This window comes from Neovison vison, chromosome 4, assembly GCF_020171115.1.
Source record: "Neovison vison isolate M4711 chromosome 4, ASM_NN_V1, whole genome shotgun sequence".
Lineage (NCBI taxonomy): Eukaryota > Metazoa > Chordata > Mammalia > Carnivora > Mustelidae > Neogale > Neogale vison.
The window spans coordinates 141068344-141084147 of record NC_058094.1 but is presented as its reverse complement, the minus strand read 5'-3'; the positions used below and the strand labels follow the sequence as shown (position 1 = coordinate 141084147).

Below are 15804 nucleotides of genomic sequence, written 5' to 3'. Positions count from 1 at the left end.
AACTGCCTCTCTCAATTTTGACTGCCTCAGGAAGGCAAAGTAAATTTGTTGGTATTGGGTTTCAAGCAAGAGCAAAAATACTCTCTGAGTGAAAGTCCAAGAGGCTTCCTGTAAGTCAAATGCTTGAACTCTAGTTCAGCACTCGGTGGACATCTTTTGCTAGCATAACAACTTCTCCTGTCACTCCCTTACTCTTGGAGCTGCTGGCCAAACGACTGCTGGATCACTTAAGGCTCTCTATACATAACCGTTATTGACTGCCATTGTGATTATTTAAAATATAGCTTGTCTATAAAATCAAGTAAGATACATGTTACAAACAATAAGGTACTACATTCCTTTGTTTTCATATAAAAATATATCTATGAAAGGACTCATTCAAAAAAAAAAAAAGTAACCTTCACTGAGAGATTATTTGTTTCAAAGAATGAAAGAATACCTCTGAAATCATGCCTTCTACAGGACCCAAGCTGCGGGAACAAAGGTATTAGTGTTCTTCCCTGGGAGTCTCCTTTGCTAATCTCCCTTGATTCCCAGAAACCTCCTATTTACAAAACAAGACGAGTTTATTCTTGATTTGGCTTGTCTGCCCACTTGAAAAGAGTTGTTTTTATTTAAGTCATCTCAGTTCAAGTTTGAACTAAGTACCAAATTAATTTCTAAAAATTTATATATATATATATATTTAAAGATTTTATTTATTTATTTGACAGAGATCACAATTAGGCAGAGAGGCAGGCAGAGAGAGAGAAAGGGAAGAGCAGGCTCCCTGCTGAGCAGAGAGCCGGATGTAGGGCTTGATCCCAGGACCCTGAGATCATGACCTGAGTCGAAGGCAGAGGCTTGTTCACTGAGCCACCCAGGTGCCCCTAAAAATTTATATTTGAACAATGTATCAATTTAGTAGTTTTTCTTCAGGATGAAGAGTGGATCAGACCCTATGTAGCTACATATGAAGTATTTAGGTATTTTTATTTCCAGCCATCTCATTCAGGTTGGGGAAGAGTTTTACCTAAAATACTGGCTAATTGGGACTTTTTGGTTTGTCCGTTTTTAGTCTCAATAATAGCACATCGACATTGTGAAATTAGGTCACTTAATAGTCCCTATAAAACTGCTTTAAGATATAAATTTTTAAAGCTTTTCTGCAAGTAAAATTCAGTATGTAATGAAATTTTTTCTTTTAAAACATCTCATTTTTATTGTAAAAAAGTGCAGATAAACAAAAAAAGTAGAAATCACCCATGGTTTTACCACTCCAATTAATTAATTGGTGTATGTATTGCTAAGACTGGATGTTTTTAATGGTCTCTGTATTAGCCGAACACATTTTTATGATTTTACATGAAATTTTTAAGTGCTATTTGATGATGTTATCATGATTTTTCATGTGGGAAGAATATACAATTGTTTTCTTTATACAGACTCTGATTGAGATTTTTCAAAATGTTGGCAACACCAATCTTGCTGATTTCATTGCTGGATTACTCACCATTATCATCTGTATGGCGGTTAAGGAAGTGAATGACCGATTTAAGCACAAAATTCCAGTCCCTATTCCTATAGAAGTCATTGTGGTAAGTAAAACATGTAATTAGAAAGTTCAGCATTAATGAGTTTAATAAGAAAGAAGTGGTTATATATATATATATGGAATATTACTCAGCCATAAAAAAGAATGAAATCTTGCCGTTTACAACAGCATGGTTGGAGCTAGAGAGTATCATGCTTGGTGAAAGAAGTCAGAGAAAGAGAGATACTAAATGATTTCACTCATATATGGAATTTAAGAAACAAACAAAAAAGAGACAAACAAAACCCCCAGATTCTTTTTTTAATTTAATTTTTAAATTTATTTTTTATTGAATTATGTTAGTCACCATACAGTACATCATTAGCTTTTGATGTAGTGTTCCATGATTCATTGTTTACGCATAACACCCAGTGCTCCATGCAATCTGTGCCCTCCTTAATACCCATCGCCAGGCTAGCCCATCTTTCCACGTACCTCCCTTCTAAAACTGTCAGTTTGTTTCCTGGAGTCCATAGTCTCTCATGGTTCATCACCCCCTCTGATTCCCCCCCTTTCATTTTTCCCTTCCTTCTCCTAATGCCCTCCATGCTATTCCTTATGTTCTACAAATTAAAAAAAAAAAACCCAGATTCTTAAATACAGAGAACAAACTGGTGGTTGCCAGGGGGAGGTAGGTTGGGGATTAGGGAAAAAGATAAAGGGGAATAAGAGCACTGTCTTATCTTGATGAACACTGAGTAATGCAGAGAAAAGTCATATCATTTTACCGCACACCTGAAACTAATATAATGTGTGTTAATATAATGTATGTTAATTATACTTGGATTAAAAAAAAAAAAGAAAGAAACCAACAGGGCAGGCTTCCTAAGGAGGAGATCAAAGAAAGGGGGCGAGGAGTTGTTAAAACATGTAGTTTTTTTTATTTTTTAACTTCTTTTGTTTTATTTCAGACAATAATTGCTACTGCCATTTCATATGGAGCCGACCTGGAAAAAAATTACAATGCTGGCATTGTTAAATCCATCCCAAGGGGGTGAGTGTGGAGCTCCTCTTAGGCTATACTAAGTCAGTATTTTCTATTTAAAAGAAACCTTTTATTACAAGCTTCATTTCATTGATGCTCCTTCCATAGTCTTCCCCGTGTGTGATCTTAAAGAAGCACCCACTGGTGCAAACGATCAGACAAACTGTGTGTGTAGAGAAAGTTTGAGCCATTTGTTGAAAAGCAGCTCCCATAGGCTCTAAGGTTTTTTTCTTCATTTTCTTAAAATGTGGCAGGACTTACACAGTCACTACCAGACTCCTGACTTAAACTCCTGTGTATAATTACAATATAATACAAATAGAATCATGGTTAGTCACATTTGTCACACTGAGAACAATCTGCTTGAGAAATAAGGGACAGCTGGCCTAAACTCTCCACCAATTAGTTTAATCAATCTTAGGTAATAATTATGTCATTGGTTCTCGCGAATAAAATGCATCATCTTAAGGGAGGTTTTCTATATATTTGGTAGTTCGGTGAGTTCGGAAAGTAGAGTTGAGTATCTTTGTGCACTTCTGTCACCACCTAGATGGGTGAGGGGGTTCTCCTAGAGAACAGAGTAAATTCTTAATTCGGGCTTGTTCTGAAATGCCAGTGAGATCTCTCATAAAATGCACTGAATGGACCAAGTGCAGTATGCTGTAATTTCAACATATGGCATTAAAAAAGAAACCCAGATGTTTGCTAGATTGGTAACATTAACCTCCCACAATTATGACCAGACTCACTGTTAGCTAGCCAGCAGGTAATGGTACCAGAGGATGTCACTGTCATGTTTGTTTCCACTGCTTTCGAAATGACGTGCTTTGCACTTGTGTTTGAGAGTGTGGCACAGGGGGGACGGGGCAGGGTAGGTCAGCAGAATCATCGGGGTTTTCTCCTGGCTGCCTTTGGAAGGCCACTTTTCCATTCTAGTTGGAGCAGTGGTGCATTTGCCAAATGTTCAGGGCCAACCGCAAGTAAATGGAATCATGTTGATCACGTCTGATTCTCCGTTATAGGTCCCCCGACCTCCGTTATAGGGTCCCACCACTCCCCGCCCTTAGCTTTTCAGAAAAGCCTCCTTCACCCTCACTCACCATCATAGCGTTAGCTCATGATCAGGCTAGACATAGGAGGGTTGGCTGTAGCCAAACAGGGCCCCTGAAAAGGGCAGGAGGTAAGGGAAAGACAACTCAGAGGTCATTGGAAGGTGTCCAGTGTGGGCCCCAGGTGAGTGACGTGAGGCCAAAAATCGGCCCTGCTAAGAACTAGCAAGGTAAAAAAATGGATGGCAGCTGTGTGGTACATTCAGGGTCTCCCTACACTTACTGAGCACCTACTATGTGCGTAGGTACTGATTACTTACTCACATCATCCTTCCTTGACTCCTTCCAATAACCCTATGAGAAGAGTATGTAGCCCCCATTTGACAGCTGAAGAAACTGGGACTTGGGAATCTTGAATAATGTGCCCCAAGTCAGTCAGTCAGTTTCATACAGAGCCATGGAGCCAGCATTCACATCCTTTGACTTTAAGTCTCTGTGCTTTACACTTTGTGACCCTGGAGAATCAAGGACCTGGTAGAAGGCCCTGGCATTAGAGAAGTTGGCAGGCAGGCAGTGGGCATTAGGTCACAATCAAAGCTGAACTCTGCAGGACTGGAAAGGTATCTGGACAGACTGAATTACCTCAAGTAGGGCTGATTGGGTCTCAGGAATGAGTCACAAGCCTGATAGTATATAAAGATTTTCTTTATTTGTCAGAGAGAGCTCGCACAAGCAGGGGGAGTGGCAGGCAGAGGGAGAAGGAGGCTCTCCACTGAGCAGGGAGCCCGATGTGGGACTCGATCCGATCATGACCTGAGCCGAAGACTGACACTTAACCCACTGAGCCACCCAGGTGTCCCCACAAGCCTTGTTTTAAGAAGTGAGGTCCAAGCCCACGTCCAGATGAGCAGAGGTGTGATACAAATCTTGTGAGTCAGGATGAGATGTGGGAAAAAAGGAGTCTGGAAAGTAACCTCACCTGTGGGGGAAAAAAGGCCACTGGGGCAGAGAATCAGACAGATCTGGTTACGCACGAAATCAGCATTCATACTAGACCCTACTAAATGACCTTGAGCAAGTCACTTCATGTCTCTGGACCTCAGTTCCCTTATCAACAAAAGGAGAGACGTAGATTCAACCATTTCTAGGATATTAGATGAGCATATTAATTTGGATGATATCAGGATATTAGCTAGCTCTAAATTTCTGTGGTTTTTTGTAACAATCTTATTTCTGCTATAGCACTTCCCTCTTAGAGGAGAGGAATGTAGTTTCCTATTAAAGGAAACTCAGACATAAGTGAGGTAGGTGAGGGAGATTGTTTTGCTGGGGTTTTTCTGTTTGTTTGTTTGTTTTGGAGGTTTTTTGGCTAGGGACCTCTGGATGTATGCTCTATGGATAAGTCATCAAGATACAGGTACATGAAAGCCATTCCCCAAGTTTTCATATTTGGGGACAACTGAATGATTATAAACATGTAGGTTTCCTTCCTTCCCTCCCTCCTTCCTTTTTTCCTTTTTAAGTGGGCTTTTGTGCCCAAAATGGGGCTTAAGCTCACAACCCTGAGATCAAACATCACATGTTCTACTGACTGAGTCAGCCAGGTGCCCCTAGGTTTATTTCTTTATATGATTTGTAGAACAGTTCTGGTATGTCCAACAGTAGCCGTTCAACCCCACAGTCACTAGTCTTAGTCATTGTGATTCTGGAGCATTCTGATAATTACATAAATGTAATCTCTTCTGGACTCAAGATTTTAAATATCGTGGCTCTTAAGATGCGGATTTTTTACTCAGCTCTTTTAGCATCCAATTATCGTTTGTCTCTTTCATAGACCTGACATCTCTTCGCACAAGACAAATCTCATTTTATGGCCAGACTATCTTTTAAATTCAAAGACCTTTAAGATAAAATTGTGTGAGGAGAAACACTAATGTGTGAAATGGCGTGGCATCAGGCTGTATACTACAGAATCCATAATGACACGTTTATTTGTGTCAGGGGTATAGATAAGGCAGCATTTGTAGAGGGGATGAAGAAGTCAGCTCACGAGAGAGCGCCAACTTCTAATTAAAAACTGTAAAAGCAATGCTACCACTTAGTTGTCGCAATTTGCTTTCTTCCCTCGGGATCAAGCAATTTCATGCCTGACTTGGGTCTGGGTGGATATAGCCTTTGTCGAGGTAGGAACAGAGAACTGTGGTCAAATCCTCACTGTGTGTTTTTTTTTTTGTTTGTTTGTTTTAAAACTCACTAGGTTTTTGCCTCCCATACTTCCACCTGTGAGTCTGTTTTCTGAGATGCTGGCTGCCTCATTTTCCATCGCCGTGGTGGCTTATGCTATTGCAGTGTCTGTGGGCAAAGTTTATGCCATCAAGTACGATTACACCATCGATGGGAACCAGGTACGGTCACCCTTGCGCTGACCTGCTTTTGTAGGGCGGCAAAGAAGAGAAAGGCATAAGCGGGACAGACTTAGTTGTCTGCTGGAGAAGGGATTGGTTTCTTTCATCAGCCCTTGTCGAGCTGGTTTCCCTCTTCCACGTGCTGATTGAAATTATTTTGAAATACACAGGCTGCGTCTCTTTTCTTTTTAAGAAATAAGTTGAAGTCAGCCGAATTCTAAGAGTTAATTCAGTCAGGTCCTAAATAACATTCAACGCTCACATATGAGGTCAGCATGAGAATCCTTCATGCAGTCCAGTGTCTCCGGATATATTTCATAAGGGGAGCTATAATATAGCAAAACAGTGCAGCAAACGCCAGCGATGATGGTTGTGACCATTTTGAATTCAGGCTCTTGTACACACGGGCCCTTGTTCAGGTGGGCTGATTTTAAATTGCTCCCACGTGTGCAAGCGTGGGCAGTGTCTGGGGGCTACCAGACAGGGTGGACTTGGGAGCTTGCTTTCCTCCTCTTTTTCCTTAAACACTTGGCAGGTCTTGCCCAGTGATTCTATTCGTAGCATCCCTGCCCCTGGTCTCTGCCTTAGGAATTCATTGCCTTTGGGATCAGCAACATCTTCTCGGGATTCTTCTCTTGTTTTGTGGCCACCACTGCCCTGTCCCGCACCGCCGTCCAGGAGAGCACCGGGGGAAAGACCCAGGTAAGGCACAGCAGCGTGGGGGTGTCACAGTCCTGCAAGGGATGGGCCGGGGAACAGCACCCGGAAAGGCGTCTAGGAGAGCTGAGTAAGGCAAGTAGCCTTGGAGCAAGGAGGCTTCTGCCTCGGGAGGCACAAATCTGAGCAGATCTGAGCAGATCTGACCCGGGGCTCACTTATCAACTTGATCCATCTCCTCCCCAGAAACCTCTCTGACATTGACGGTTTCCCAACGCCCAGATCCTCAAACGAAATCTCTGTGTCAGTGCTCAGCTCGCAGGTGGCTGTATTGACCTGCAACCTGGGTTTCCGGGATAAGAAGAACTGACAAGAAAATCAGTGGTGAAGAATGCTGATTTTTATCAATGTGTTATCTGGAGATAGAGAAGGTGGAGCACGCACTTCCTGGCGTTAGTGAGCTGTTGCATTTTCGGGAGAATCCAAGGTGTCCACTATGTTTCCTTTCCAAGGATCAGGAAAGTTCCTGATAGGAAGTTCCTGATAGAATTTCCTCTAGAAGCCTTTGTCCCACAGAACAAGTCTGCCAGCCGGGGATATTTTGGTGATAACATTTTGGCCTTTCCTCTCGAGGACGATTTTTGTTCCTGAAGTTCTACCCATGGATTTAATCTTATCAGTGTGGTTTTATGTTGTTACCTTCACAAAGGGACCTCAAATCTGGCATCCCAGTTCATCTCTGAATCACCCCACCTTTGGCCACAAAGCTAAGGAGCCATTCTCAAAGGCTATCCTTTCTAGCGGGGCATGGGGTCAGATTTGCCAAAACAGGTGAATGGTGGCAAGGACAGGCTCAGGAATTGTGTTTCTGTTGTGCCTGGGGGGTGGTTCCCTTCCCCACACAGAGGTATTGTAAAAAGTGTATTGAGACTATAAAGAAGGATGTCATTGAATCCAAGGTAAGTACTAGGACACACACGAGCTTCAGTTAGGGTTTGTTACGGCAGAGACACACAGCAGTGTGAAAGAGATTGAGAAAACTACAGTGGCCTGCCCAAGAGGAGACTTAATTGTCCCCAGGGCGCATGTGATGCTCCTTTCCCATTTATAATGGATCTCTGTGTAGAGGGATTGGAAGAATGGGCCTCTTCCAATTTCTTGGGTCCTGTTGAACAGCATCTAATTTTAATTTTCAGAAATTTTCTTTTTAAAATTGAACTTCCTTTTTTTGGGGTGAGGGGGAGACAGACCAGACCTTTCTAGCTCTGTGGGAGCAGGGGAGACCATCCAGCCTGTACCAGGAGGCCGAGCCAGGCATCTGTGGTCTGGGGGAAGAGGTCAGAGGTGATTTCCAGAGCTGCCCCCATGTTCCAGTGGCGGCTGTCAGCACAGGAGTTGAAGTGAGATGAAAGCGCTCTGCTATCATCGGAGATGGGGCATTGACAGACTCTCCAGGGCCCGGGGCTGTATGCGGGTGTAGGCGGGTCCCCCACGGGTGATGTCCACTCTCCTGCTGTGGCGTGCAGGCTCAAAGGAGGCACGGGCCAGCCGGCCCAGGAAGAATGCCCGTGTAAAGCGACTCCTTGGCAGAGGGCTTGGGGATAATGGTGTTCTGGTAAGCTAACACCCACCGCCACACACTGGCATGTATTATATTTAGGAATGAAGGATGGCAGCATTTTAGTAGTGAGGAATGAAGCAAGCACAGAAGGGGCTTGACATTTAATTACTGAAATGTATACTGAGTTCTGGGGTTAAAAGTCCAAGTGCCTGGACTGAAATCCAGGGACTCATGACCACATAAACTGGATGGTCTCCCCCTGTTGTGTGGCTTCTTGGGCTTTTTCTCATGTCAGGGGCCTTGGTGTCAGCATCTATAAAATGGGAACATGAACTGCATCCACTCAAAGGGATGTTGTGAGGATTGAATAAAAACGTCTAGAAAGTCCTGGCGCGTTCTTGTAAAGGCTGATTGTTCCCATCTGTCGCTCCTCACGGTAGGAGAGCATCGTGTCCCAGTGATCCATGTGTTGTCCCTGACGCAGAAGAACCAGTCCTCTCCCAGTTGAATGAACGGGGTAGCGAGGGTTAGTGCTCACTGTGTGCAGCACATTCTCAGACTGCAGCAGGGCTTAACGGTACAGCCCGTTCTTTCTCTCACCTGACTCCTACGGACTCACCAGAAACTCTGATTACTAACTGTTCTCTGATCTGATTACGTTCTCACTTAGAATCATTAATTATCTAGTGATTGAATGTGCTCATAGATATAAAATCTACCGCAATTCCCACAAACCAGCCTTATAAAGTAAGTACAAGTAACAGAATCCTCTCAGATTTTAAGAGAGTGGCCAGGATTCATTTCGGTCCCCATCATTGGCGGCTTCCTGTCCCATGTACCAGGCGAGTAGGTGGCCATTCTCCTGGCAGGAGCTGGACAGCTGGCTGTGATCTCTGTCCCCAGATCTCCATTTCTTTCAGCTCCTCGCAGAGCCCCACATCCACAGCGAGATGCAAGTGGCTCGTGATTGGTGACCAGTGTTGGTTATGCAATTATATGGAAGGGAGGGAGGGAAGGAGGGAGAAAGGAAGAAAGGAAGGAAGGGAGGGAGGAAGAAAAAAGGAAGGAAGGAGGATGGATGGATAGGTAGAGAGAGGATCTTAGTTTCTCTGCTCAGATAGGAGAGGGAAAGCCACCAAGGTACAGGCCTCCTAGAGGTGTGGTGCGAAGGGACAACAGAGCCTAAAAAAGAAGTCTGGAAGTACAAAGTGAAGTTTATAGTCCAGTAGATATATAATCTTGCCTCAGGCTGATCTAACCATAATGAGAAGGTTGAAATGATCCATTTGCCAGGTGGGAAGACTGTGACTTTGAAGTTTTCTGATGTTTCTGGATTTTCCTTTGATGTGGGCCTGATCTCTCTCTTCACCTGCCACCTCTTGTGCCCCAGCCTGTCTTCCCTGTTGCTTCTCCCACTGCTTTGCTTCTGGTGCTCTGTCTCCTTTTCTCCTCTGTTTCAGAGTTTCTGGTCTTCACCTCCGCCACGCTGCAGCCGTCTCAGTGGTAATCACACCAGAGAATAGCCCCACCCCTCAGCCTCTCTCCTAACTATTCACGGATCTTAGCAGAGCTTTTTGGCCAGCGAAGGTAAAGTTTCTGAAGGTCCTTTATGCCCCATGTGCTGGTGCCCCCGTCCCTGGGGCCACACTCTGAGCCTGTGTCTGGGGACAGAGGAGCAGGGGATGCGGTCCCACGTGTCCTGGTGCTCGTGTAGCATTCTGAATTTGCGCTGGGACCGGGCCATTTAGTTCCTCGGCGATTTTTGTGGGAATCATATGCCGTTAGAACCAAGTGTCAGAATCGCTGTTAGGGCTGCGGCTTCCACGACGCGGAAGAATCCGATGTGAATGGCGCAGTTTATTTCCCAAGAACATTCAGTGATTGCTCTTGGGGGGAAGAGGTGACCCCGCTCTGGCAAATGGTTACAAGTCTGGCCTCCGGATGGGACACCGAAGCTCTAGGTCAGTAACACATCGTGCAGCAATCCCGGTGCCGCTGGCTTTCCCTGCGCAGGCTCCGTCTCCACGTTTCCTTTAATTCCTCTGAGATAGCCACCCTGTGTATGTTGCCCACTTTTCCCCTTACGTTGTGGAGAGTTTTCGGAACTAATTCTCATTTCTCTCAACAGTAGTGAGCAGGAGGAGGGAGTAAGGCAGCGTCAAGCGGCCCACAAACAGGCTGTCCTGCACGTACCCGCATCCCGCAAGCTAGACACCAGTGGGGAGGCTGAGCCCTGCTCACGGCAGGTGTGTGTCTTTCAGATTGCCGGCATCATCTCGGCTGGGATCGTGATGATCGCCATCATCGCCCTGGGGAAGCTGCTGGAACCCTTGCAGAAGGTACAGCCCTGCTTCTCGGCACACTGATTGCATAATCTCACTTCCCTGCTCAGCCACCAGAGAAATAACAGGAGGTTTAAAACTCACCGGGTGGAAAGCCCTTGCCCTGAATAACACAGCCTTCCCTGTCTCTCCCTGCAGTCGGTCTTGGCTGCCGTTGTCATCGCCAACCTGAAAGGGATGTTCATGCAAGTGTGTGACATTCCTCGTCTGTGGAGACAGAATAAGATAGATGCTGTAAGTCACTTACCACCTGTTTTTGTCTGAAATAAGATTTGGTTCTTTTTTTTTTTTTTTTAAAGATGTTATTTATCTACTTGACAGAGAGAGAGAGTGAGCGAGAGCACAAGCAGGGGAAGTGGCAGGCAGAGGGAGAGGGAGAAGCAGACTCTCCACTGAGCAGAGAGCCTGATATAGGACTTAATGCCAGGACCCCTGAGATTATGACCCAAGAAGAAGGCAGACAGTTAACTAACTGAGCCACCCAGCCAAGATTTGGTTCTTACGTGCCTCCTGCCACATCATTATGTGGGGACATGTCTCCTAAATCTCATTTGCATTTTGGGATTCCCAGAGAAGAAACTAGAATTGTGTGTATAAGCCAAGGCTCTGAAGCCCAGTTTTGTGAACGTCCTGTATCTCTGGGGAGATCTTTTGCCATCTAGGAAGAATCTCATACAAACAAACACCAAACAAACCAACCAGACTAACAACCAAATTAAAAAACAAAACAAATTCTATTTTTAAAAAACCTCTGTAATATAGGAGGACAAACAAAACACAAAACAAAGCAAAACCAAAGTACAAAACCCTTGCTGAGTCTAACTCTGACCAAAGTAAGCTTCGCAACTGAGGAACTGTGACAACCAGAAGCTATATCCTTCTGAGTCCCGCTCTCATTTAAACTATGACAGACAGAAAGGAGAAAAATGCATCCCTCCAAGATGCATTGTAAAGTGAAAAAGAGACCAGCGCAGTATGGCATAGTGTGTACAATGCATGAAAAGACGGGAAAAGAAAATACTGCCGTTCAGTCATATTTGCTTGTGTTTGCAGAAAACGATGCTGGTGAAAAGTGCGCAAGTGCACGTGTACGTGCCAGAGACACATGAGAAAACATAAGAGAACACAGGGAGGGAGGCCGGATGGATGGAGAAGGGAGGGGGTTGGGAGCAAGACTTTTCACTGTAGACCTTTTTAATATTAATTCGACTTTGAACTATGTTCGTATTTTCCCTATTTAAAAGTCATGAAAGCACGTTGAAATGGGACAATCGGTCTTTACCAGAAAGGCCAATTTCCACTTCCTCTTAACATGAAGTAGAGTCTGAGTATATAAAAAAAAAAAGCTGTGATTTGTTCATGGACAGTTGATCTGTTTTCACAGGTAGTCTCTCACTGGATGGCACCTGCCGGATTAAAGCAGTTCTTCCTTTTCTGTTTTGTCCTAGGTTATCTGGGTATTTACGTGCATAGCATCCATCATTCTGGGGCTGGACCTCGGTTTACTAGCCGGCCTCATGTTTGGACTGCTCACTGTGGTCCTCAGAGTGCAATTGTGAGTAATGCAGACCCAGGTCTCCCTTAAACAGGACCACACACCCTGAGCTTCCTTATACCATTTTGATAAAATATAAGGAAACCACTCCCTTTCCTAATAGTTTCTATACGTTGAGGGCTTCTATGAATTAAGCCCACAGTGCTTGACACACGTTATCATATTTAGTCTTCGGGGAAAAAAAATCCCATGAACAGATTTTATTATTGTCATTCTATAGGTAAGCAGTTCGAGGCTCAGAAAGGTTAAGAACTTTTCTGAAGATCACACAGCTAAGTCAGGCTTTGAACCCAGGTGTGTCTCACCCCCAAATCTGTGCACTTAGCCATGTGCTCTTTGGCTGTGCGCTCCTTTCGAGGGTGATAAGATGCAAAGATTCGTGACTCAGCAAAGGACTGAGGTGGTTCCTTCTGCAAATGAGACGCCGCACGTGGGACACTGGGCCCGAGGCTAGGGTCAAGGTAGCTGCTAAACAGATTGCAGCCCGGTTTCTCCTGAAGCTAGGAACCCAGAACGGGAGACTTTGAAAGTGTTGATTGTGGGCAGAATTCATTCAGACCCGCCGAATGGAGCGTGCGTCCCACAGGCCACACGATTATATGAAGTAGAGGTCATTAGGACATATGCAGAGGGAAAGCAGCAAAGGCGCGGCTCGATGCCACCAAGAGTGATCTGTGAGGGGTCCTGAGCATCTGGGTTTCTGTTGGTTCCGTAGTGACTCTTGAGAGGCTTTCTGTGTGTGCCCTCCTGGGTCTGTGAAGCCGTCCCAGCGGAGAGGCAAACAGAACCTGTCTCTCTCCTCAAAACCTCTGTTACCTTTCCAGACTTCTGGCCTCCAGTTGCAAAGGAGTGAGAAACCTAGAAAAACATCATCCAAGACCTCTCCCACTTTGCATAAGTCTACCCTTCTTTTTTTTTTTTTTTTTAATTATGCTATGTTAGTCACCATACAGTACATCATTAGTTTTCGATGTAGTGCTCCATGATTCATTGTTTACGTATAACACCCAGTGCTCCATGCAATCCGTGTCCTTCCTAATACCCATCACCAAGCTCACCCATCCCCCCACCCTCCTCCCCTCTAAACCCCTCAGTTTGATTCCCGGAGTCCATAGTCTTTCATGGTTTGTCTCCCCCTCTGATTCCCCCCATCTTCATTTTCCCTTCCTTCTCCTAATGACATCCATGCTATTCCCTGCATTCCACAAGTAAGTGAAACCATATGATAATTGACTCTCTGCTTGACTTACTTCACTCAGCATAATCTCCTCCAGTCCCATCCATGTTGATAAAAAAGTTGGGTGTTCATCCTTTCTGATGCCTGAGTAATATTCCATGGTGTATGTGGACCACATCTTCTTTATCCATTCATCTGTTGAAGGGCATCTCGACTCCTTCCACCATTTGGCTATTTTGGACATTGCTGCTATGAACAATGGGGTGCACATGACCCTTCTTTTAATGACATCTGTATCTGTGGGGTAAATACCCAGTAGTGGTATTTTTAACTTTTTGAGGAAACTGCACACGGTTTTCCAAAGTTAAGCCCACCCTTCTCATTGCACCAGCCAGTTCCCCTTCTTCCCAAAACCTTGTGTTCACTGCCTCGGGGCCCCTACGTGGTTGCCTATGGGCCCAGAGAGTTCCCAAGCTGTGTGCCCATTTTGCTGCTGGGAAATAACTCCAAACCTGTGCTTGGAAGATGCTGCTTCTTGTTCTCTCTGTGCCTCAGTGTCTACTTGGCCTTGTGAGGGTGTGGTTGGGAGAGAAAAGTTTGTAGAGAAAGATGATGTAGCTTATGAGCTTTACATGAATATTCAGCACAGCCCAATAAGCTGAAGATAAAGCAGCAGCACATTTTAGCTCCTGATTCGGTAACCAGGCTTTTAGCCAAACAAAAGCCATATCCTCCACAATGCTTCATTGCCAGTAATTATATGGCTGATCTGGAGAGCACGTTGCCAAGAGTACCCCAAACAGATACTCTTTCTTCAGGAATTGTTATTTAACATCTGTCCCTGGTCTCACTTGAAGAATCACGGGATTTATTCGATTACATGAGGAGCAGGAAGACAACAGTCTGGTTGATGGGAGGAACTTTCTCCTGGTCCCCCCAGGCTCCCATTTCTACCAACTGAGACTAATTTGATCCCTGAAGACTCGTCATACTTCCTCAGAAAGTTGCTCTACCTCATGAGTAAGTTCCAGGCACTGTGCCAGGCTGTGAGGACCCCTGGGTCAAATGTAGATGCTGCCCCTTACCTCCAGGGCCTTTTTGACCTTACCTGACCCTCAGCTTACCCATAAAAATGAAGATAGGACCGCTGACCTTCCAGAAGAATAGTGGTACTTAGATAAAATTTACCATGTGTGAAAGCTCTTTGTTTGTCCTCTGAAGTGTGATACACACGTAAGAGGGCTGCTCACGACTTCTCTCAGCCCTCAGGGAAGTCCTCCTCCTCCCAGGGCCCACGCAAACACCAGCCGTTCATTTCGGAGCAGAGCTGGCTGTAGGAAGATGTCATCTGTAATGAAGACACAGGCCCAAAACACCAGAACGATGGGCTCTTTCCTATCTGTTATTTCTTCTAATGTTTTATTCCAAAGGAGGCCTGTTCCAAAAAATCCTGACCTGATTTTTCTTCTCCTAGTCCGTCATGGAATGGCCTGGGAAGCGTTCCTAGCACAGACATTTACAAAAGTACCAAGAGTTACAAAAATGTAAGTGCCTTTGTGAGACATTTTCTGGATTTGGTTTTCTAGCCTGGATTTTCAGGGCCAGCTTATTTCTCTTTTAGTGTACCAGGTACAAAGTAGTTAAGGGGGAGGCTTCTGCCAGGAAGTCCACCGGGAGCGGGGGTGTGTCATGAAAACTTTGACCCAATGTGCCTTCTGATATGCATGGCTTGGACGAATTGTGCCCATGCTAGTGTGGAGATCCTATTCATGTAAAGCCATTGTAAGAGAATTTTCTTAAAATAGCCAATTTGAGGATTTCTGGAAGTTTCCACAAAATTCTATTCCTCTGCTATGTAATCTTTATCCTCTATGAAATTACCTGAAATCCCCATAAGGTTATCTTCATTTAATTCTAACCGGAGGCTTTTAAGTTCTCCGTCACAAGGAACCTTCTTTGACATGTTGCTCTAATCTTGGAAGAAACAATATATGATACCGGAAATGGAAAAAAAACAAATCCCACGGATGGGCTTTTGTTCCTTGCAAACAAACTAGCTTAGTGGTCACCAGGGCAAAAAGCAGAGGAAGAAAATTTTGGACACTGACCCTGGAATTCCATTAGCTGCTACTTAACTTATTTCCACATTCTTTCTCAGTTATGTTGAGCCAAGTGCTGCCCAGAGCTAAACATGATGGTAGAGAATCTTCTGGCTCATGGGCTGAGTTTGGGAGTTTGCAGTTCAAGGCTCCACCCTGGGGAGAATGACACCTGTGTCACTCTGAGTGACACTCTGTGTCACTCAGCCTCCCAGCTCCTGCTTGCTCCTCTCAGGGACTGAACTGAAATTGCTAGGATTCCTAAAGACTGGAAAAATCTAGGATTCTGTAAGCTTTTTTTTGGTCTGGCCACTCTGTGTCAGGGCAAGAACAAGCAGATGATATCACAGGCCTCAGTTCTTGCAAATCCCCTTGTTTGCTACTTTTTTTTTTTCTTACTT

General features: G+C 44.7%; 1 protein-coding gene across 2 annotated transcripts in view; it reads left to right on the top strand.

The window, feature by feature from the left end:
- SLC26A4 (solute carrier family 26 member 4) overlaps positions 1–15804 on the top strand; it is a 51761-nt gene that overhangs the window by 19165 nt on the left and 16792 nt on the right. For both annotated transcript variants that reach the window (XM_044245808.1, XM_044245809.1), the window contains exons 7-14: positions 1425–1577; positions 2485–2567; positions 5865–6012; positions 6601–6714; positions 10492–10569; positions 10711–10806; positions 12021–12127; positions 14779–14848. In XM_044245808.1, coding sequence (XP_044101743.1) covers positions 1425–1577; positions 2485–2567; positions 5865–6012; positions 6601–6714; positions 10492–10569; positions 10711–10806; positions 12021–12127; positions 14779–14848 — 849 coding nt within the window. The remainder of the gene's footprint in view (positions 1–1424; positions 1578–2484; positions 2568–5864; positions 6013–6600; positions 6715–10491; positions 10570–10710; positions 10807–12020; positions 12128–14778; positions 14849–15804) is intronic.